The sequence below is a fragment of the Coffea arabica genome, chromosome 8e, assembly GCF_036785885.1.
Source record: "Coffea arabica cultivar ET-39 chromosome 8e, Coffea Arabica ET-39 HiFi, whole genome shotgun sequence".
Lineage (NCBI taxonomy): Eukaryota > Viridiplantae > Streptophyta > Magnoliopsida > Gentianales > Rubiaceae > Coffea > Coffea arabica.
Genome location: NC_092324.1, coordinates 49,026,182 through 49,049,855, shown reverse-complemented (window position 1 = coordinate 49,049,855; position 23,674 = coordinate 49,026,182). Strand labels below are relative to the sequence as shown.

Genomic DNA, 23,674 nt, shown 5'->3' with positions numbered 1-23,674 from the left:
GGGGGGGTTAAGTGGGTGTTTCTAAACAATGAGGAAGTTTCGTGTCAATTTCTTTAACCACAAGGGGGTTTTATGTACTTTACCCAAAAAAAAAAATCGTTGGATCGATTTTATATATTTTACATAGGTATAATTTAGTTTGCACACGATATAACTTATTTTCTATAACATATAATTATAAAATAAAATTTTGTGGATTCAACACGTGATATAAAAAATGATGTATATGATGAAATTTGAACCTTACATTTTTTTTTGTCAAATCTTGGCCACCAACCTTCTGGAATGGTTGCTTCCTACAGCCGTTCCTGCCCCATTTCACATACTAAATATTTAATCAAATTCGTAGCGGAGGATGAAAATATGAATAGGTTTTAGATTGATTCCATTTCCAAGAAAAGTTTTGAAAATATTTGTAGTTCAAACATATGATTTTCAACAAGTTCTGATAATTCATACGAGTCATATTTTATTAAATCAATTGCAAAACCCACATCCATGGAATACCTCATTATTCCCAATTCAGTAGGGCAGGCACTTTCATTATCCATATGACTGTTTGGCGTTCAAGCCTTCGTTTTTTTTTTTTTTCGGTGGCGAAACGGCAACATGTTCAAATCATTTGAGTACATTAATTATAATCAGAAAGTAGGGAAAAAATGTTGCAATCACAATTATTTTTCTTATCAAACACAAATACTATGAATTTGGTGCATTGTCACTTGTCAGATTTGTTAGACAGAAACCTGCAAGGAGGGAGACGGTGATGGGATGGTCAAGGATTAACGCTCATATTTGTGAATAATAATTTGCCAACTTCATGGAGAGTTGGAGTGGACCATTCTTCGAAGATCTCAATGGGGACCTTTTTGAAACCAGTCTAAGACGTAAATACGTAATTTGAAACCAATCTTTCGTAATTTCCTACCCCCAAACCCCATCCCAAAAAAAAAAGGGGAAACTTTTGGAAAGGAGATACTTTGGTTGGAGTTCGAGGCTTCGAGCATTCATTGCTTACGAGTTACGATCCAATACAGCTGCTGGAGCCTGCCAGCTCATGTGGACAACGACCCAAACTAGGGCGCGTAGCGTCTGTCTGAATTTTTTAAGGTAAAATTTGCTTGCGAACAAAAGAGAGGGACGGTAAAGTAGCATGTAATTGCTGACAGTAAAAAAACATGCATGAATATCAATTCTGAAAAACGCAAGCATTGAGTAACTATGCAATTGTTGGACCAATTCATAGTTCAAATCTGTCTTATGACCAACAAATCTAGCTCGGTCGGCCCTAGCGCAGGTCAGGGGTTTTCTCTACAATTTTTTAGAATATGGTTGAAGGTTATTTAGTTCCAATTCGAGTATTTTAATGAATTAAATAGGTTTATCCCCTTCTTATTCCTTCATTATAGAAGCAATTGTAACAATGTTGTACTCATGTATTTAAAAAAAAAAAAAAGGAAAAAAGTGTCTTACTATACATTAGAAGGACAAGATTGATTCTAGGACACAATTTTTGATGCATAACAAAATTTCGTATGTTCTCACATAATATATTAATATTCATGAGTGTGTTTGGATAGTTTATTATTTGTGAAAATCTATTTGATTGCATGATAAGCATCTTTTTATTTTTCTAATTACATTTACATCTCACATACATCACGTAAAAAAAATATTATAGTGCTTTTTTTTTGTTTAAAAAAAATTATCGCAAATAATCTCCTATCCCAAAAAAGTATTATAGTATTATATTTGTGTCTATATCTGTTGTATTAATATCTACATACAGTATTTTAGTTCATACGCTCAATGATGTAATTAAAATTGTGACTGTAGAAACTCTACAAACGCTAACACCTCTGTAATTATGGTTTGCTTGAGGGTATTATCTTATTTTTAAATGTTCTTTCAAGTTTCAATTTCTAGTTTCTTCCTTGCAGTAACAAATAAAAATATCTCATTTAAGCATTATTCCGTGCAGTTACACCTCGCAACTTGTTGGGGAATTTTCTCCCGTCATCTTCTCTGGTCCCACAAATTTCCGTGCAGTTTAATTTTGGATGATGCGTAGATCCTACCGAGCCAATGCTGCGTAACAACAACGAAGAAGGGCCCAAACTCTGATTCCGTATGCAGGAACACAAATCTCACCAATTTTCCTTGGCAGTTGGCACTTTGAATTTTAATCCCGGTTCTCGATCTTTAAGAGGCTTCGTCTTTCCCTCATCTTTTTCTTTTTTTTTTTTGGTTTTTTTCCCCTCAAAGGGGTAAATAATAGTTAGAGCAAACTACAAAAGTGTATCACTCCTTGTTTGGAAAGTCTTTTTTTTTTTTCAAAATTTTTTTTATATTTTTCAATCGTTTTTCTATCACGCATACATTAAATCGTTACAGTATGTTTTTTCTACGAAAACTCCAGAAAATAACAATTCAAACATGCTCCTGGTCTCTAAAGTTCTGCTCGTCAAACATCAAAATTTTGTTCCAATCCTTCCCTATCTTGCCAACTTGTATCAATTTACCCCGAGTTGGACTGGACAAAGAGCAAATTGACCAACAATTTACTCTAACCAAATAAGAAGAAATTCAAAATTTGAGTGGCATGATTGGTTCAAGCTTATTATTTGAAAAGCAAGATGCTAAAGGACGTAAAACCTCTGTGTGGGACAAAATCATGTAATGCGTAGGACCAAGTCTTTGTTCCAAGCTTATCAAACATACAATGGAGAAAACTTATTACTGTGCTTAGTTATAGAGCAGCAAAAAATTCAAAGATACTTGATATTATATCATCACGCGTCCTATTACATGCTTTAATTCAAGAACCAAGTTCAATTTGACCATGCATACACCCAAAAAACAAAAAAAAAAAAACTATACATAAAATCCATATTATATACATTCACAGTTTGGTAAGCATCTGTACCAGCAGTAAGCGGACCCTTCACTGGCTGTAATCTCAGAAATATGGAGCTTATTGGACATGACCAAAACTTGGGGATGAGAGCAATGGGTTTGAACGTGTTGATTCCAATCATTATTGCCTGCGAACCAAGTCAGAACTGTCCACATCCACAACCCATTCTTTCCCATGCTAATTATAAGTTCCAGCTGCCTCGGCTTACCAAACTTTGATGATAATCTTGTAGTATTTGGAAGGCAGACCAAGGAATCTAACTTAACTTTCCCCACTCGCTTCTGCCTTTTTCATTTTCAATATTTCTGTCCATTGATTGGCCATGTTTAATATGACAGAGACTGGGACATGGGCTAGGATTATTTTGATAGACTTAGGACTCTCTCCTCTGCTGTGCTTTTGGTATGGATGCTTAGCATATAAAACTGATCTATTTTTCTTTTTTATGAAGTGGAAGGGAGTTGGTGAAGAAAATCTTTAGTTAAATGTGTAAGCTTTTCATACAAGATGCTTAAGGTATCCATTTCTCTTATTAAAACAAAATCTCTTTCATTCACAGAAGCAGTTGTACTGTATGTTCTGTCTCATACTTTTGGCCACAACACCAAAGCCTATGAATCTTACCAACCATTAAACTGTACAAGAGGTCATGATAGAAATGACAACTAATCCCTTAAGACATTCATGAATCAGGGACCAGTCTGTTACATCAGATACTCCGCATATATCATAGTACCAAAGTTTCGTAAAGCAAAGTGGTGAGAAAAGTAAAGAGTTCCAGGAATTGCTGAACAGTGCATAAGGTCGTAAACATGGCTTCTATTTCTGTAGTCTACACTTTACAGCTTAAAACACACACACCCCAGATTAACTCCCTAATTTTTGGAGAGTTAAGGACATGGATCAGTCACACATGATGATGTTCCAGCTAGAAAGCACCAAAAACTAATGGTTTTGAGGTTGACGAGCTAAATTTAGGAGGCAGCTAAATGTAATTTTCCTTTTTCTCTTTGTTGTGTGGAGGGCCAGAACCAGTGTCTAAATTAGTGTCTAAATGCTGTTGGCTTTACATGCTTGAAATGATAGTTTTGTCACGGCTATGTCTAAGCTGTAGACTATGAAACAGAACCATGAACTTGGAACAGTCGCTTCCTGTTCATAAAATGTTAGGATTACGGGTAATGTCACCAATCAGTTGGAAGAATTCTGCACCAGAAATTAAGAGCATTCAACCAACAAAATTAGGAAATTTCTACCTATCTTCCCTATGCCATACAAATTTCAAGCAAAATTCTTAGCACAGATGCGAAACTACATTGGCATCAAGATGTTAAAAGGATTATGATCAGTCATCGCCATTTTCTGATTCCAATGCAAGGCTCTTAAAGGATTTTCTCATGCTTCTTTGTTATGTTACACCTAGGTTTTAAGCATCGGGTGCGAAACTGCTTCACTTCTGGAGCTATTGTAATCCAGAAAACGGTATAGTCCCTATTCATCCATCCATTAGGAGGCAAGTTACGCAACCCTTTATCCACATGTTGCTAATTTAGACGATGTCTCACGTTACTAAATGGATATCATATCAACCAGATCCTCTTGACCCATAGAAATGTCTGATGTCTTTAAAGAACCGAGTAATTTTTTTGTTTTTTGGGGTAAGTAAGAACCGAGTAAGTTGTCATATAAACAAAGCATGTTTAACTTGTGGCTATTATGCTAGTTACATTCGGACACTATTCCATAGCCTAATCACCTGAAATTCAAAATTAACTTTCCAGCAATAGATTGATCAGAGACAGAAACTAACCTAGTTGAGCAAATAAAAATTCATTTGGCATTGGCACCAGAATTTGCTCACGACAAGTAAACTTCCATGGTACAACGTCTTGCATTCATAAACTTCCACGATCAGATCACATGAAACAAAATTTCAATTATGTAAGATACTGTGAAAAGATCATGCCAGTGCAATTGCATAGCTTACTTGATCAACTGATTAACAAAACAAAGATTACAAATCATCAACATAGCCTGAACGAAGCAACGCCATCCAGATCAGCACTTGTACAAGATTGCCTGATCCTCAATTCCTCATCACTATTTACGCTTTATCTTCCTTTCAGTTGGAAGCTTGACAAATACAATACTGTGCAGTAAGGGTCCTAGGTAACTTTGCTATAGTCATATTACATTTGGCAAAGCAAATGGATTACCGTGGAACAAGCCAGAAAGAGTTGAAGATGGACTACGTTTATGAGGTAAGAGGAGACAATGGCTTTAATTTCTCCAACAACTTTTCAGCTTCGATAAATCCACCAAGTGGTCCAAGAGATAAGTATTTTATGGATTTCCAACTGTTTCAAATCCGTGAAATTAGAAGATGCATTTGTGATTTCTTGCAGAAGTTGAGATCTTCTCAAATTAAAAAAAAAAAAAGCTATCCAAGCTAATGGCACAAGGGGAAACAAACCTTGGAATAAAAGGAAGTGCTAAACAATGAAGGTGGAGATGATCAACACTGTTAAAAGGAGGTTGATGAAAACCAAATCTGTTCATAGTCATACATGGAAACAAACAAAAGAAATATAGTTCAGCATTTCTTTTCCCCAGTAGATATCTGGAGGTGAACCTACAATCTATTCAGACAGCCATCAAAGTCGCACTATGAAAGAATTATACTGATATTCATTAAATGAACTTGTAAAGTGCAATTCCATCTAAACCCAGTCAACAAAGTTAAATTTACAACCAAAAGTATGTAACTAAAACCTATGCTATTACTTAGTCAACTAACTGTTGACTTGGCAACTTCTATTCCTTTGCAAAGTCTCCATCTTACCTCCCATGAAATTAAAGAAGAAAAGAGAGAAATTAATTGTACTTGACCATTCCACTGATCTATTGCTCATAAAAAATCATGCCACTCCTCCTAACATGTGAATATGATATCCACCACTGAGATCATATTAAAGAGTGTGTAAAATGTGTTTGGTAAGAACAAAAGATATGTAAAAGGCACTGCACTTCCAAGATGGTAAAGTATACAAAAGACTGTTCTGCAGACTGTGCTTGTATGGTAATGGTAAAAGGTGAACCATAAACAGAACAATTATTCAATTTTTCTTGCCAAATATTAAATGAAAGAAAACTAATTACACAATCCAGCTATTACTGAAAGTATGCAAAGCATTATCTACAGAATACTAAAATTTGACGAGTAGTCTGGCCAAATTCTATTCTTGCTACCATTTTTATATTCTCATAGGAAGTAGTTGACCGTAAACTTCTCAAATGAAGAAATAAAATTTCACATAGTTTAAACCATTATTTTTTGTTTACACCACCCTCATAACAGAACAGAGTCAGCAGATCAAAATTTGTGAGAGCTCATAACCGAGTTTTTAAGCTCCAGAGAGAACATTTAGCTAATGAAAAATGCTAGAACCTCAGGCTTCATAAGTAATTTTTTTGGAATACTACAGGGAACTTTTTCTGTTGAACCATTGCGTTTGCTGTTTTTCCTTCTTCAAATGGGGATGACGATTTCACTAGCTTTCAAGCTATTCATAAATACTGGAAGGAAAGTGGTACAAGGAGAAATTGAGAAGATTAATGGTCACTCCAGCTTGATGGAAAGAATGCACATAAAAGGCATCTAAATACATCTTGTCACTCCATGGAATAGGTAGTTTTTCATTCTCATTCTCTTCTACACTTTCAATTTGTAGGAGATGTGGGGGATGGTTTGGGCTGTCAAAGAAGTTACAGTGGATGCCGTAGGAGTGCCTGACTTAATTTTATGCACAGAGCTGCTAAAACCTAGTATATTTATCATGAAAACCATGAAAAAAACCACTGAACACACTACTGTTTAGAACCAGAATCCTGAATTCAACTTCAGTTTGCTCCTCGAGTATAGTTCTCTGGCCTATTCAAATGTAAAAAGGCATCAAGAATTAAGTAAACCTTGTGCATGTCTAAAGATACTACTACCTGAAATGCTTGGAATTAGGTGCATCCTTGCGCAACAGAGTTTGTCCCACATCTAACATGTGACTCACTGTAAAAGAAAAAGTAGAAGATCATTCACAACAAGTACAAAAGAAAAAGCCATTTTCTATATACCTGAAGTAATCAGCTTTTCATAGCTAAATAAACTTTTCTTACCTAATGCAAAGTCTTCATCTCTCCTCTGAAGGTTCCTCACTGTTGGAATGTGCTCTATTGGAATTACCAGGTAATGCCTATTAAAATATATCGGATAATCATCATAAATTATTACCATTGGGAGTTCCCAGATCCCAAGTATGCAAAATGTATATCAAATGAAGCTATTTAACTGGAAGTGGAATGAATGTCTTTGCCCTTTAAACACTACATATAAATGGTAGTATATCACATGTTTGAGAACCAAAACGTGAGATCAACACATTTAAGCGAATTGCTAAAACTTGAAGGATAATGTGTGTAATGTTCAATTGGTGCCCTTTCATCCTTTAGCTCACTGACAAGATCCAAATCACAATTAATCACAAACAAGTATATAAGAACTCTTGCCGGGGTTACAGTCAGCTAATAGATTGATCAGCAGATTCACGATACTGAATTCTTATGAATGAAAGCAATCAAAGTACAAGGGAATTTGCAGCAATTTAGGCAAGCGGAACTGATATTTCCAAAGGATTGACAATTCTATAAACTCAAACACGTGAACAGGAAAATAAGCAGCAGCTACAATCAACCCAGTCTGAGTAAACGGATAAACTGACCAGCAAAACACGACACTGAAGAGAATCAATCACAATCAGAGTATATCTACTCACATATGGAACAATATCTAGACAGAGAACATGTTGAAATCAGAAACGAAATGAGGTAGCAATTCAAATTATGAAGATTTGGGACCTGAATGCAGAAGGGTTGATGTCCTGAAAAACAACCACCTTTTCATCCTGTAAAGTCAACACATTCAAGAACATAAAAATTACAAAACTTTACAGCCATTCCCTCGTAGGTTCTGCCTATTCAATTGCAATAGTAATAGGAGAAGAAAGAGAGAGCGGCAGAAGGAATGTACAGAGTGGAGGAGAACAGTGGAGGTGGAAGAACGGGCAATCTGGCAGAAGATGCAGGAAGATGCTGATGATGGAGCTCGCATCATTTCCGCCAGCCTCGCCCTTGGCCTTTCAAGAACTTCTCTCACGTTTTTGAGCCAATAAAATATGGATTTTTAGTCGACGTTCCGTTTCTTTGGACGTTGTCCGCTTGTCGTATACTGTTTGTTCGTAGGAAAGAGAAGAGTTTGGTTAAAAGCCCATTCATCCTAAAAATAATCCATAACACCGTATCCTAAGCGGCCCGACCCCCCAACCCAAACTTGATGCTTTCCCTCTTCCTTGAGCCCCGACTGCTCCCCAACCGCCTGCTTTCCCTCTGCAGCCTCTTCACCATTCTTAAAAATCCCTCCTCCTTTCAATTCAAGTCTAGAGCAGTCAGAAACATGAGTTCTGATTCAGCTCAGCGGATGTTCCAGCTCAAACTCGACCCACTCACTGGCAACTCAGAATGGGTTGTGATTGAAGAAAACCAAACCCCAGAAGAGAAAACCAAGGAGCCCCTTTTGGCCACCACTTCTTATCTTGACATGCTCAATGATTCTCACAGAAACAGAGCATTTCGTCAAGCCATTGATAAGACCATTACTAAGCCTTGCCATGTACTTGATATTGGGTAATTTATATCTGCAAGTTTTTTTCACTTTTAACTTTTGACTAACAGAAGTTTGCTTGGTACTAGTCAAGGATAATTGAAAGTTGTGATCAATGAAAATTCCATGTATAAAAAATGATCAAGCAGGTCAGGGATGTGAAAGATTAGACTTCTACTAATTAATGTAGAAGCCAAGGACTTAGGACTATAGACTTGGAAGAAAACAAGGTACTATATTTATGAGAGTTCTACAATTGCTTCAGTGTCTCTTGCATAATTTACATTCATTTATAACGTTAATGCTATCCATACCAGCATTTTGTTAAGGTCAGAAACAATAGAAAAAACGGGAGAAAGAAAGCATTGTTTGATAGTTGGAATTTTTATGAGAAATAAAAATTTGGAAGATATAGCATTCCTTTGTTAGCATAGTATTCTAAGGTGCATCTTAGGTAGAGGGTTCAGAACTTTTGCTGGTATTGATGTTATTCTTTTGACAACATTTGTGTTTACATGTGCTTGCGAGTTTTCTATCAGACTGGCTACATCGTTACCTATTGAAGGATTGAAATGTCTTTGCTCTTTTTTTTTAATTTACTGTCTTATGTATTGTGAACCCAATATTTTGCTTTCAGTGCTGGGACTGGTTTATTGTCAATGATGGCTGCTAGGGCGATGGGTCTTGATGATTCATCCACGAGTTATTGTCCAAAAGGAAAGGTAACAGCCTGTGAATCATACCTTCCCATGGTAAAATTGATGCGCAAAGTGTTACGAGCAAATGGAATGGACAAGAAAGTACGTGTCATCAACAAGAGATCTGATGAATTAGAAGTTGGCATTGATATGAGTTCACGTGCTGATGTTCTTGTAAGTGATGATATCGCACACACAAGTTTTAAATATTATGACAGAAGAAGGTTACAGCTATAGTTAATCAGGAAAGGGTAACTGTTAAGTAATGAAATTTTGTCATTAACTGCAAATGTGAATATGGAAATTGCTACCCTAATGACTAGCTCTATTTTAGATTAAGCAGTAGCTTAGGCTTGTCAAAATACATAACTTTCTTGAACTTTTTCTAAGAAGCTGGTTATTGTTCAACGTCAATCTTCTTTTTTTCCCTTTTTTTCACTCTCTGCTTCTTTTAAAGTATTTGTGGGGCCAGACAAGTGAGGCCCAGAAGCTGCATTGCCAAAACTGTTACCTTTTGTTGAAGTAAACCATTTCGGTTCTTTTCCATAGTTTTTTATGATTCTTTTAGTGATGAGTCCAGTGGATTTGAGGCTCGACTCTCTCCCTGAATAAGTAACATTACGAATTCTTCACCAGACTTCTGCCAATGTTATTTCATCAGAGCTGCTGTTCCCCTGCATTTTTTGTTGGGTAAATAGATATGCATCAAATGGGAGGCACATTTGAAAAAGCAGAACTTCTGTGGTACCTTCTTTCTTTTTCATTTGCAAATGCAATGGACTACAGAAGATCGAGAGCCATCAGTTTAATCTAATTGACCAAAATAACAGAGTAGAGTTGCCGGCTATTGTGGCTGACTATTTCTGTTCGAAGTATGTCTTGGGTGAGACAGCTGAATTAAGCTTCTTGTATAATCTATTTTGCGTGTTACATAATCATTTTTAATAGCTAACTGCTGCTGTTAACCTGGAAACAAGGCTATAAGTTGAAATAATGATCCATTTAGCTTAATATTCGACTAAATGCACCCATTATAATATAAAATTAATGCATGTCAAAGTCAAAGTAGTTTGCAGAGAGCTAATCTTCTTGTGCATTATCACAAAATCCTTTTAAAAGATTTTCAGTTGGTGTATTCAGTAAGTACTAATTAGTATTTAGTTTACTTGATTCTCTATCTCATGCTATAAGATATGTTGTATAATATATATTTGTTTGTTTATTACTTATCATGCTATTACAGGTCAGTGAAATTCTGGACTCGGAGTTGTTGGGTGAAGGGCTGATTCCCACTTTACAGCATGCTCATGATAATCTCTTGGTGGAAAATCCGCAAACTGTACCATACCGGGCGACAACTTATGGCCAGGTGTCTTTCCATATTGAACCCATTTAGTCATTTGAATTTTATCTAATTGGAGTAAAATCTTTGGGTCATAATCCTATCTTCGTTTAAGCTCCTTAGCGAATCTTGTGAAAGCATGGCATTTTGTTCAAGGAGTATGATTAGCAGGAAAGAAAGATGCAGTTATTTTGGTATTTTTTATGTAAAAGTAGTGTGCTACAGTTGGTTATATGCAGTTATTTTGGTATTTTTTTTAATGTAAAAGTAATGTGCTACAGTTGGTTATCATCATGGTCCATCAAGTACATTTACTTCCCTTTGATCTCAATGAAACCATGGAGAAACACCTGTTGATTGTGCCTTACTCAATATGAATGTTGGAAACATTTATATACTGAACCAAAATGTAGAACTTTGATCAGGATTTTGATTGTTTATCTCTTGACCTTATCGTTCTGTTTTGGCATTTCTTTAGATCAGCCAGCATCTTTTCTCTGACTAGAATCATTGTTTACAAAATCTGTTGATTTAAGAGGATGATTCTTAGACCATTACCTTGATTTGTGTATCTCAAACTTCTCAAAATTGAGGAAAATTCATTTTGAGAAAATGGTTTCTGGCATTGTGCCCACTTGCAAATTGGAAAGTAAAAGCCATTAACAGAATTATGGTTAGCTGTATGATGAACAAAAGTGTGGTGTGCCTCAAAAAATATCCTCCGAAGATGCAAAAAAAAATAGTTTTAACAAGTATATTTCTGATGACTGAGTACAAGCTAATCCGTGATTTGTAAGGCTGCAGGATTGGCAATAGAAGAATGGGCAAGATGACAACTACTACTGCAAGATAAAGACAGGGACTAAAAGGAGGAAGAGTATACAAGAATAAAGAAACTTAATTCTTAAGAGACTAAGCCAATCTTCTTTGAATATTGGAATCCTCATATTAGGTTTAAGAACTTGATGGTCTCCAAACCCATGGAGAAATGACTCAGCTCGCAAGAAAAGCTGTTTTGTATTGACTAGGATTTACTTCTGATTCACCGCAGTCTCCATTAAGACTGGGATTGTAATGGGGTGTTGCACACAAGTACAACTCAGACAAATTATGGTTCCAAATGCATTCTGCAACCTTCCCCAGTGTCATGTCAGTTAAGAAAAAACTACTTGTACTATAGGCTAGCATAAGTCCTAATCTTTTGCTTCTGATAGACAATCTGACTCTTGGGTTTGTATACTGAGAGCAAAAGTCTCCTTTCTACAACTTTTCGTATATGGATGAGCTATAACTTAATATCTGTGTCATCACTTAGTCATACTTAAGATTGACAGGAGTTTTCTGATATTTGCATTTAAAAATGATAAAGCTGTTCATCCTTTCTTTCACTGCTTCCCTTTCAGCTTGTTGAAAGCCCATACTTGCGGAAGCTTCATGACTTGATTAACAATGAGGCCAAAGCATTGGATGGTATCTATCTCGTTCCAAATGGAGTGCATTCAATCTTACAAATTAAAGAGCAGCAGTTTGCCATGCATTGTGATGCAATGAAAGAAGAATTTAAACTGGTAATGATAACACTTGGGACTGTTCTTAAAAATGAAAATCTCTGTTATTTAAACCCTGTTTTAACATTTTATTCAGCTTTCAGAACCATTCAAAGTTTTTGATTTTGAATTTTGGAAAAGGCCAGAAAGCAATAGAAAAACCGAGGTCTGCATAAAAGCTACTAATGATGGTACAATTCATGCTATTGTCTCATGGTAATATGTCGGAACAACAATAACCCCTTTTCTCTGTATTTCTGTTAAGGATTTTAATATTCAGTTTTTCTGTCAGGTGGTTGCTTCAACTTGACAATGAAGGAACAATTTTTTATTGTACTGGACCAAAATGGATTAGTGATCAATCCAAATCATTCTTCCCCGGTAAGATGCAACATCTGTTGATTTTCTCCTCTCATCACTAATTAATTTTCACCTGTAAGCAGTAATCAATGTGTCATTGGGAGTCATCATGCATTAGCAATCTGTTAAAAAGTGATTGGGCCTTTTCCTGTTAATCCAACTGAGGACAAACTTTGAGGACAGTTTGTAAACTATTTCACATTACAAATGGAAGTTTTATACTTTGTTGCCTAGAATACAGTTGTCTTACTGGAGATCCATCTTTTGGCAACAGTATTTGCTTTTCCTAATGGTTCCTTAATTTTTTCAAAATTTTGCAATCTAAACTTATTTGAACTGTAGATGAATATGGCACAAACAGATGCAATGACTGCTTTTAAGTAGGATTAAAATTGGGATAATACAAAAGAAAATGGTGATGAAAGTAGGTCTGGGACAATTTATGTCTGCACTGAAATAGATTAATTTCTGTCAAGGAGCACAAATTCTTGATGCTGCCTGTAGCCCACAGCTCAAAGGAATTGCTTCTCCATAAACTTTAACGACTAAATACTGCAGCATTTTTCTGATCTGTCTCCCATGTTTTAGGTATTCTGGTCTGCTGATCTGACTTTATTTTCTATTCAAATTATAATTCTGTCTAACTTAATGCCTTCTTAGGTATGGGAAATTGGTGTGACCACTGGAAACAGTGCATTTGGTTCCTACCAGAGAAAGGTATGACTGTGTGCAAGCATCAAGAGGTTTTTGTAGGTGCTAGACATACGAAAACTAGTATCTCATACAGAGTTAAGACTTCATTGGAGAAAGAAGATGGGGGACATTGCGACCCTTCTCCAGGAGATAATCAGATCTTTCTAACACCGGAGCAAATTGCGATATATGGAGATTGTAATTGGCGATTGTCAATGTTTAATGTGATTAAGAATGCTGTGAGTTACTTGTATTTCACTCGGCTGATTAATTATTTCTCTTGGTTTACCTGCTTGATGAAATTAAGTCGACTAGGTTCCCCTAAAAAAGTGCTAGCGAATTTGGATATTTTGATAAAAGGTTTCCCGTGGAAAAGGTTCATTTTACCCTTGAACTTCATAAATTGAAGCATATTTAGGAACATAAAAGTGCCCCCTATACGCCACTGGTTTATACATGGAAGCATGTATATGAAGATAACCGTGCTTCCTATGCTCCTAGCACTTTAACTCTGCGACTGCGAGTCTTTATATCTTTTTTAAAGCAATTCTCCAATTATTATGACCGCTAATCATGTTAGCTTGATCCTGTGATTTACAACTTCACTTAAGTTTTTCTTAAATTCTGAAGAATAACAAGGTCTTTACCTATCACCTGTTCAAATATTTGATTTGTTTACTTGTCATTGACTTGTTTACTGCAGTTGAAGCAGAAAGTTTCTCCCATGTGCATTGTTGTGGATGACAGTCTTTTCCTGCCAATTGCTATTGCCAGTCTTTCTAAATCAGCACATGTTATAGCTTTGTTCCCTGGACTGCGAGAGAAGGGGACCCACTATTTGCAAGCCGTTGCTTCTTCAAATCTTTACTCAATGGATCGTTTAGAAGTTCTGAGGACAAGGAACCAGCAATTGACAATGGAAGATACGCATCAAACAAAGGTTTGGGATAAATTTTACCTGACGATGGGCTTTTTTTTTTTATATTGGAATGTTTTGTTCGGTCTGACATAAATTGAGATTCATGTTGGCTTTTTAACCTTTATATCTTATAATTTCACTTCGTGATTCTCTTTACTGCTTGAATATTACAGTTTCATTCATATCCCCTCTCTGCAGGTTGGCCTTTTTGTTGGAGAACCTTTCTATTATGGAAATGAGAATGTGCTTCCTTGGCGAAACTTGCGATTTTGGTAATTGAGGTGTTTGCTCATGTGCATTTGTTAATCATGGACCGAAAGAAAACTTATATCTCTTCTCTTGACCTGAAATGTTGAATTCTCTGGTAATAACTTGAAATATCACCTTGACAGCATGTTTATGTCTTGAACATTATGACAATTTTCTGTTTCCAATTAATTGATGAAACAAAACAAATATTAGCAAATAATAATTTAGAACTGTATGGTTTCACAATATTAGCAAATAATAAAGGATGCTCTTGATTTCACATTTTTTCATTTGTTAAAACTGTATGGTTTGGCTAAATTACTCCTAGACAATTTCTGTACCTGCTAAAATAGTATAATACAGGCAGAGACCATCATGCACTTTTGAATGCCACTCTTGGATCAATTTTTGGTGCTCTCTCTCGCTCTGCACCTCCCCCTCTCTCCACCTCTCTCTCTGTTTCTCTCGTATGCATACTTACGTACTTGCTGCTTTGCTTTTAGTGTCTGAACTGTGTGGACATGGTGATTTTGCAACACTAAGTCTGCAGATTTAATTTAACCATCACATTATGTTTTCTTACTGACGTCTGTACTCGTAGTTTGAGGAGTTTATCTCTAGTTTTTCATGAACTGATGTGATTTGCAGGAAGGAGCGAACAATGCTTGATTCTGTCCTATCAAAAGACGTGCTGATAGTGCCTTGTAAGGGTATATTGAGGGCTTGTGCAATGTCTCTTCCTGTAAGACAGAACTGCTAGTAGCTGCCACTTTATTTACTTTTTTGGTATTTTGTATTAATGGCGTGGGGACACCAACTTATTAATCAGGATTTTTGGAGAAGTCACCGCTGCCTGCAAGAGATTGAAGGCTTTGATCATTCAGTTGCCAATTCTACTTTAGGGGCATGTGGAGACTTACCCGCAGATGAAGAAGGTCCTTGTCTACCCTTTCCTATATGGCAGTGTGGGGAAAGCAAGGTACTCTATATGGTGCTCAGGAAAAGTGAATATTATGTTAGAGAAAAGTTTTCCTGGTTTGAAGTACACCTCTTACTGTTGAAATACTTTTTAACTCGTTTCAGAGACTCAGTGATACCGTCTCTATTATGGAATTTGATTTCTTGAAACCAATCAGTTCATGCGCTGGGACAGCTCAGGTATCATATGCTGATCTAAGCATGCAAAGCTGCACTAACACTGGGGCTCTTAATAATATTCTCTTGAAAAATGACCTACTGTGATGCGAATACTAAGAGTAGATTTACAGGTTGAATTTACAGAATCTGGGATTTGTCATGGATTTGTACTTTGGATTGATTGGATGATGGATTCATCCACTGAGTTGTCAACCGGACCAGGTGCGTATTACTGTTATCAAGGGGCTATCTTGCTTCTTTTCTCTAATTGTATTTATGTAGTATTAAGATTCGCTTATTAGCTTCATTATTGTTGACAAAACCTCTTCACTGTCATCATCACATATGAGTAGCACAATAGGAGCTCCTTGTTAAGTTGATTGTGCCTTTCAGATAAAAGATATTGGAAGCAAGCAGTGAAACTTCTGAATAAGCCTGTAGCTGCTGGAAGCCAAGGATTGACTCTTGCTGATTGTTCCTCTATAGAAATCAAAGCATCATTTGATCCGTCAAGTGGTGACCTCAATATTAAGTATGTATTTTTCTAATTCAGGAACTGGCAATCTGTTACTGTCCATGCCTTTTTATCCTCATGATTTCCTTGATGTAACTGCGAGGTGAGAAAGATTGAACTTTCATTGATTAGGACATTCCTTTACCATTTTTTTTCCCCCTCTCAAATAAATATGAGTGTATAAGTTCACTGCAACGGGTAAATATCCCGTGAACTGATACATACAAAAACTCTTATCCTACTGGACATTACAAAATTGGTATCCTTATGGTATCTACAAAATGCCAATCAAGATGCCAAAAGACTAAGTCTAAGAGTTGGCATCCAGAACCCATCTGATTCCTGGCTGCAAAGCAAGAATCAAAATGCTTGATGAAAGTTTCCATAGTCCACCACATAGGCAGTAACTGTCTGTTGAGTGTAATATGGCAACTAAACTGAACTGAGGGGGGGGCTAAATCTTGATTGAATGACCTTACCTCTGTCTGTAGTTAGTTCCCAAAATGACCGGGAAAGCAAAAAGAGAAGATAGAATGGCTTCGGATATTTATCCAGAAGCACCACAAGACATGCCATCACTTGTTCTCCTAGCGACACCAAATTCTTATGGAGGCACAAGGGAATTCTGATACAAACTATCTTGAAAAAATCCTTCCCTTTTCCTCTTTTCCAAGGAACGCACCATAAAAGGAATCATATGACTTAAAAGGGCCGTTTAAGACTTGGAAAAGTGAAGAGGTCCCAAAGTTTTACAAGTCTTCATCATGGGGCCAAGGATCTGACTGATTTCATGGACGTTTATATTCTGTGTGCTTCCTTGGGGATCACCAGCTCCTCATAGTCATCAACAGTAACCTGTTGCAGACAAAAGTAATTCTAGTCATCAAGTAAATATAGTGAAAGCTGATGGAAGAGGGCTTGGGTTTTACCTCGTATTTATTGCCACCATAGGTGTACTCTATGTACAACTGCTTAGGTTCTCCTGGACAAGGATCACAAAAGCCCATAATTCCGGATTTTTTTACACCCCCATGTAGCTGCACCAACATTTTTCAAGTCAATAATCAAAGCTGAAAAGGTCCAATTCATGTGATCTCAGAAAAATATCCTCATCCGAAACAGGAATATAATTGGTATTCACAAATTAGATGAAGATGCTTCCAGAAGCACCGACTTCAACATAACCCTGTTGAAAAAATTTAAAGAGGAAGCACACCTTAAGTTGCCCTGACTCATTAACCAGGAAATTTAGAGGTAGAGTAACATCGATGATTTGGGAGGTAGCTTCATCTTTTGCTTCTTCAGATTCACTTCTATTTCTCAGAGCTTTACGACTTCCATAAGTTGCTTTTGTGACCACAAGTCCGCCAGTTTCGAGTTGTCTACTCCTTTTCCTATTGGCCACATTTTGCAACAACTTTTGAGCTTTTTCAGCAGTGGCCCTTGACTCACGAACCTATGCAGAACAAAAAGAAGTAAAAGGAGAAACATAGAATTAAGGAAGTTTCAATTTGAGATATAAAGGAAAATTAGGCAACAAAAGTGAATACAATTGCTAATGCATCAGTTGATAATTTCATTCATTTTGTCCAATATCCATGCCAGTCATATTCTGTTCTTTTTAGATAACCTTAACAGGTCCAGTCCATTAGAACCCTAGTTTTGTCACAATAAGCATTCAAAAGGAAACCCTTGATATAGACAGAAGATAGCATACATTATGCAGAGAATGGTGGCAATAAGCTTCTAGACAAGCAATCTATGTATGGTTCAACCAAGTGGAGATTATATAATCAGAAGGAAAGACCAGCACTAGAAAGTATGTAGAATACCTGGGATAGAGTTTTCTCAGCATTCTCCAACGACTTCTTTTTCTCACGTTTCAGATTATAAGGTTTCACAATGTAGGTCTGCAATTACAAAGCAAAAACGTTACAAACCCTCTGGAAGATGCAGATAATACAATGTAACCTGGAAGATATTCACAATTCATGCTCAACTAGTTAGTTATAACCTATAACTGAACAGGTTACTTTTTCAAACTGCAGAATTCTTTCATAACGGCATTTAGGAGCAAATTCCAAATTTCAGGTAGTTCTAAGCGCTTTAAAAAAGAAGAAGAAGAACTATGAAGACGAATGATAGCAATTGCAAAAGTTCAATAAAGTGGACATTAATGATTCACTGGTTTCCCATACACCGGGTCTCAACCAAAAATTTTGCAGCTCAAAACAAAGCATGGAGTAATGCCTTTCAGCTTAATCAACATATTGCAATAGTTTATTAAGCAAATATCAGATGGAGACACTAATATGTCGTTAATTTACTTCACAGACTGAAGCACCAACCTTGACTAGAAAGTAAAGTGACGTCGGAATAATAAATGCTCCACTAGCAAAGATAGGGTTCAACTGTCTGGACAGCAACACCTGCAAATTTAGATCATCAAAGATTTTATCAACCTCCAGTACATGGATTTAGAAAAACCAAGACAGGTTACTAATTTTACAACTCTAAAGAGAATTAAGATCCTCTAGTTGTATTGCAGTCACCTAGACAACTATATCAAAGGGTAAAACATTGTGGCAAATTACCTCCAATTAACATATTATATGGAAAAGAAACTAATTGATAGAAGAAATACATAACTCTTACCTTTCTAAGTGCATTGAACTTTTATTAAGTCTATAATTAACCTCGATTTGCAGTTTCATCAGAATAGGTTTCTGTGGACTGGAAAGAAGGAGGGCAGAATGCAAGAAGGTGGATTTACAGGTGACCCAAATTTGGAACAAACTCTTGCCTGGATAACAAAATCAGTTTCCAGGCTCTCAGAGATTTTCTTGCAGAGAAAAACACGTACAAACTTAAGCTCAGTTATATAATCAATAAGATTTCATGAGTAGATTCGGCAAGTTATATGACCTAACTAAAAGCAAATATATGTTCGCTGCAGATGCTAGACGTCCGTTACCCAAAACCAAAGTACAATAAGCATATGCTTGGTTGCCACACTGAGAATATACTTACAGGAACAATCAACTTTTGACCTCCCCGGTGCAATTCAAATTTCCAAAAGATTCCCTATAAATAACATATACAGCTGTTAGAGATGAAAACAAGCTTACAACAGGTAATATCACATATAACAACCACAGCAGAAAACTCCAAAATTGCTATTCATTTTCCCTCCCTTCCCCATCCAAACCACCATCCTTTAACCCAATGTAATTAAGGAATAAAGAATGTAATGTTTGACGTTGAGGGTAATCTTTAAAAAAAAAAAAAAAAAATCTATGCTTCTGTACACGAAAGTTATGCACTCCAATAAGTATAAGTAAACCATGAATTTTGATCATACAGAAGAAGCATAGAGCATAAAACTTGGTGTACTGATTTTTTATTTTTACCAAAAAAGTGACCAGATGATGTTACATAACAATGATTGGATCTCTTTGATATCACAGGGCCCATGAACAATGAATTAACCAACCTATAAGTTAAGCAAGTCTCATTATGTTTTGTTGGCATGTCTCGTAGTCTTACTCCTTTGATGCAACATATGCCTAGAAAGTCAATATGCAGCTTTGACAACATTAATTTCTCTATCTATGGCTCCAAATCGCTCAATGCCAAATTAGGAAGTTATTAACTCCACTACCTGAATTCCAATCGTATACAGCATGCGAACAGTGCTGAAGTTGGATATTTTTCTCCCACCTCCTACTTCAAGTTCAAGTGCTCCACTGAAAAATTTGGTGTCCAATGTCAGAAGTCAAAAGACAAGCAGCAAATGATTACTGCAGGCACATAAAACCTTTCAAGTAAACCAGTCAAACTATGCAACCCTTTAGCAGCATGCTGCTCTCATGTTTTTAACCGGAAATTAAGATACTAAATCACAAAATATGTTTTTAATCAAGAAATTCAGCTAAATGAAAAATATTAGATGCACTTTTAATACAATGCAATGGACATACAAGCACAATAGGCAAAAATAACACCAGCCTTTTGTCATTTGGTACGTAGCAGAATATATAATTGCAAAAATAATACTTGGAAGCACTTCCAATTTCCAGATATATAATTGCAAGCTGCTCCACAAGCAATAAAACAAGGTATCACTTTCGAAGTTATGAGAGACGATTTTAATATTAGACAAATTGCATTCCTAGTCAAATATATTTCCACTTCTAAAGTTGCATTTCAAAATAAGGTAGTCAGGGATGCAGAAGAGGTATCACTTCGAAGTATCATTATTACGACAAAGACCCAAAGACATAAATACACACCACCAAACATAGACACACACAAAGACAGGGAGAGGGAGAACTCATTGATCTTGCATGTTTAAGGCACTATTTGACTAGCACTTACGTATTCAAGCTATCTCTCGACTATATCTATATGAGGCTCATGCTCAGATTCCAGAAAACTTTAGGCAAATTAAAGATGCAAAACTAACAATGTTTAATAATACACAGACCTTCCAAATCTTCCTCCAACGCGCCCATGGGAGTTTGAGGAGAAGCGATGTGTATAATGAGCTGTTAAGCCAACTGCACCTGGACCAATCTACAATATGTTGAAAATGATTAGTGATAGAACATCTAAGGTATATAACAGGGAAGGTATAGGAAAGAAGATTCAAAAGAGAGGGAGAATACACCAACATTGGTGTTCCATATTTGAAGCTTGAACTTACTAGATGTAAATATACTAGATGCAAAAATAATTCAAACATAAAATAAGGTGAAATCATTACTCGTGAAGCTTCTTTTCTGCAAATGAAAAGAAATTTGACTTGATAAAAATTTGTTTTCCAAAATATCTATGATATTAAATGAATAATCTGAAATCCTAACTTCCGTATGCATTTTACTACTAATAGACTCATTATTATTCACTCAAAGATACAATGCTGAGTGTCCTGATATGTATTTACTCATAGGAAAGAGAAACATTAGCTGGTTAAACTATAACTGCATTACGAGCCAGGCTGCCCTTACAGAGCCATACCTTGATATCCCCAGCAGCAGACATTTTTTGATCCTTCTTTTGCCAGCCAACGCCAATAGATGTGTCTGTCCCTAATGCAAGTTGTATCTAAAATAAAGCAAAACCACAAAACTAATAGTGAATTTGGCCCAAAAAAAATTAAGAAGAAGAAGAGAAGAATCAATATGAGGAAAATTTACATTTCCATTAGTTGTCTCTGAGAGTTGCCGTGTCCAATTGTTGGAAAGATTAATTGAACCATCTTTTAAAGACATGGCAAGGCCCATTGTAGCAGAAGAGTGTTGGGATAGTTGACTAAAGACAGTAGAAAGAACAAGTTAATCCAACTAAGTTACATGTAAGGGAACAAAAAATATAGCAGGAAACCAATAGTGAACCTTCCTACCGAGAAGTTTGTACCCCTATTAATGCCCGTAACCCAGCAGAACCCATAAACTCAACGGAAGATGCGGGAGATATATGATGTCTAAAGACAATAGAGGCAACGCCACCACCAGAACTCCCATCAACTGCCAGGTTCCCAGCGAGAGCAATACCACTCCGTTCAGATAATTGAGACTGAACTTCACTTGCCATAGCCATCCTGCATTATCAATACCAATAGTAACATGAGATGATAGGAACATGGCAGTGCAAGATTGTTTTGTTCCACAACTTCAATACATGCTTTCCATCACTGTTGTCAGCTGATGAAGTCATGAGTAGGGTTAAGTTGATAATATGAGGACATTTCTTAATGAATTTGTAATGAATTAGAAGTCTGGCACCAACACCCAACATGAGAAACGCATAATACTTTCCTACTTACTGGAGCAAGAATTTGGGAAGCCAGCTATTATATAAAGCTTTAGTAGAATCGCATAGATTTCTTAATTCAGAGATACAAAAAATGGCATCATTAATCACAAAATTAGCAGAAAAGAGAGAAGATAAAGTGATAGTATTTTTTTTCCTTTTTTGGCAGAAAAATGAACTAGCAATTTGGATAAACTTGAGATAAGTATAAAAATGTAAAGCAGCATGAGCTGTACCCTCTCATAATGCCATCACCCTCCAAAAATTGTGGCAAAGACAGATTTGCCATAACTGAACCAGAAGGTCGAACATGTGATGAGACCTTTTCTTGTTCTTTCTGACGCCGCAGTCTCTCAAGTTCTTCTTTAATTTCTTGCGCCTTATTTAGGTTTGGACCAAGTTCCAAACCAGAAGTTAGTCCTTCCATGCCATATATATCATATATCAGCCTCTTGTGCTCGTCTGATAAAATTTCATAGGCTTCACATATACGCTGGAAGTTCTCTGTTGCAATATCTTTCATCTGCAAAGGTTTAAGCACAAATTAGTTTAGATTCTTTTTCCCGAACACTAAGAATCCAAAAAATCCTTTCTTCAACTAATTTTGTACAAAAGGCGGAACTAGCTAAGGTCCCACGCTAATGCAGTTCCCTAGCCCAATCCCCATACCAGATTGAAATAAAAGAATAAATAACAAGCAAACAATCTGCCCATCAGCTGTCGATGCACATATTGCATTTCGAGCATTTTATAGGATGCAGTTTTGATACCGATACATGAGCTAGCCAGGTTCACAATTCTCTCAAATTGGTAGAACCTTTACTAATATGATCTATTTGAAGAATGTTAAGAAAAAAAACTACTAAGTATCGAATGCAATATAACATACCAATAATCAAGTCCCAGACCCAGTCACAGTCAACTGGTAGACCAGCTTAAAATCCAACAACATTTACCAAGATAATGCATAATGTTCGATAAAAGAATACCACGCCCAAATTTGGAATTCTCATTCACATACTCCACAATGCATAACAAAATCTTAAGGTTTTCCCCAACAAAATATTGTAGATGAAATTAAACTAGCGAATAAAGTAGCAATACGAAAAGGGATGTTACAACTTAAGGAGATTGATATTTAACAGGAACAATCTATTCAAGAAATGATTTATGGAAATTCTTAATTGGAACACAATATCCCAAGTAACGCAACCCAAAAAGGGAAAAAAATTGGGATGATGGAGTACTTGAGCAGCCTGATATTTATCAGGGTGATAGACTTGAGCCCATTGACGATAAGCTTTTCTAATTTCCTCATCTGAGGCTTCTGGTGATACATTCAGCAGTGCATAAAGTTCTCTGTTTGGGGCTCCTCCTCCTCCTTTTACTTCCTCCTTCATTGCTATTTTGAATTATAATAATCCACCAAAACAGATAACAATAACAGCAACACTAATAACAATTAGGGATTAGGGTTTAGGAAGATGAAAATTTTCATAAAGGGGTTTTAGACGGAGTTGGCAAAGCCTCTCTCCGAACTCTGAAACTGTTCAAAGCTTGAAGAACACTGTGAGAATCCCATTTAAGGGACTGTTTGGCTTCAGCAACTTGTAACTTTCGTGGGCGTCAGGTTACCCGGCCTAGATCACTTGTCAAGCTACTTTAGTACTTTGGGCCTTGAGTTAACCCGCTTCATGTTTTCTTCTCAGCCCAAAGTCATACTTTTGACAAACTGCCTCCGTTGGGTTGTGGATCTCTGATTGACATTTGAGCA

The 23,674-nt window shown here is 36.4% G+C and overlaps 3 protein-coding genes across 4 annotated transcripts; 1 reads left to right on the top strand and 2 right to left on the bottom strand.

Moving 5' to 3' along the window:
• Positions 1–4,833: 4,833 nt before the first annotated feature.
• Positions 4,834–8,131, bottom strand: LOC113703399 (bifunctional adenosine 5'-phosphosulfate phosphorylase/adenylylsulfatase HINT4). The gene is made up of 6 exons (XM_027224748.2): positions 7,998–8,131; positions 7,826–7,872; positions 7,088–7,164; positions 6,914–6,980; positions 5,391–5,468; positions 4,834–5,274 (listed from the first exon to the last, which is right to left on the bottom strand). Exons 1-6 carry the CDS (start codon positions 8,079–8,081, stop codon positions 5,172–5,174), a joined length of 456 nt encoding a protein of 151 aa, XP_027080549.1. The 5' UTR covers positions 8,082–8,131; the 3' UTR covers positions 4,834–5,171.
• A 169-nt stretch (positions 8,132–8,300) lies between these two features.
• On the top strand, positions 8,301–16,233 carry LOC113703398 (protein arginine N-methyltransferase 1.6). Of its 2 annotated transcripts, none has more exons than XM_072060647.1 (14): positions 8,301–8,650; positions 9,265–9,499; positions 10,569–10,694; positions 12,071–12,235; positions 12,312–12,405; positions 12,507–12,595; positions 13,235–13,291; positions 13,971–14,207; positions 14,385–14,458; positions 15,084–15,177; positions 15,265–15,414; positions 15,519–15,593; positions 15,704–15,794; positions 15,966–16,233. In XM_072060647.1, exons 1-14 carry the CDS (start codon positions 8,301–8,303, stop codon positions 16,118–16,120), a joined length of 1,992 nt encoding a protein of 663 aa, XP_071916748.1. In that variant the 3' UTR covers positions 16,121–16,233. The 2 variants fall into 2 exon arrangements, with proteins under 2 accessions (XP_071916748.1, XP_027080548.2); XM_027224747.2 differs by having other exon boundaries at positions 12,312–12,430; positions 13,235–13,506.
• On the bottom strand, positions 16,191–23,515 carry LOC113704974 (chaperone protein dnaJ 13-like). Its single transcript, XM_072060648.1, has 13 exons — positions 23,148–23,515; positions 22,137–22,423; positions 21,491–21,688; positions 21,285–21,399; positions 21,106–21,192; positions 20,573–20,661; positions 19,748–19,832; positions 19,117–19,170; positions 18,435–18,515; positions 17,919–17,996; positions 17,303–17,542; positions 17,016–17,123; positions 16,191–16,941 (listed from the first exon to the last, which is right to left on the bottom strand). The coding sequence occupies exons 1-13, from the start codon at positions 23,298–23,300 to the stop codon at positions 16,885–16,887; spliced, it is 1,632 nt and encodes a 543-aa protein (XP_071916749.1). The 5' UTR covers positions 23,301–23,515; the 3' UTR covers positions 16,191–16,884.
• Between the last annotated feature and the right edge of the window lie 159 nt (positions 23,516–23,674).

Coding starts and splice junctions, on each gene's coding strand:
- LOC113704974 (XM_072060648.1), bottom strand. CDS start 23,300: ATGAAGGAGGAAGTAAAAGGAGGAGGAGGAGCCCCAAACAGAGAACTT. Junction 22,424..23,147: donor ATAAATATCAGGCTGCTCAA/GTACTCCATCAT, acceptor AAACCTTTGCAG/ATGAAAGATATTGCAACAGA. Junction 19,171..19,747: donor TGTATACGATTGGAATTCAG/GTAGTGGAGTTA, acceptor TGTTATTTATAG/GGAATCTTTTGGAAATTTGA.
- LOC113703398 (XM_027224747.2), top strand. CDS start 8,301: ATGCTTTCCCTCTTCCTTGAGCCCCGACTGCTCCCCAACCGCCTGCTT. Junction 14,459..15,083: donor TGGCGAAACTTGCGATTTTG/GTAATTGAGGTG, acceptor TGTGATTTGCAG/GAAGGAGCGAACAATGCTTG. Junction 15,415..15,518: donor GGCAGTGTGGGGAAAGCAAG/GTACTCTATATG, acceptor AACTCGTTTCAG/AGACTCAGTGATACCGTCTC.
- LOC113703399 (XM_027224748.2), bottom strand. CDS start 8,081: ATGATGCGAGCTCCATCATCAGCATCTTCCTGCATCTTCTGCCAGATT. Junction 7,873..7,997: donor CCACTGTTCTCCTCCACTCT/GTACATTCCTTC, acceptor TTGACTTTACAG/GATGAAAAGGTGGTTGTTTT. Junction 5,469..6,913: donor CCTAATTCCAAGCATTTCAG/GTAGTAGTATCT, acceptor GACTATGAACAG/ATTTGGTTTTCATCAACCTC.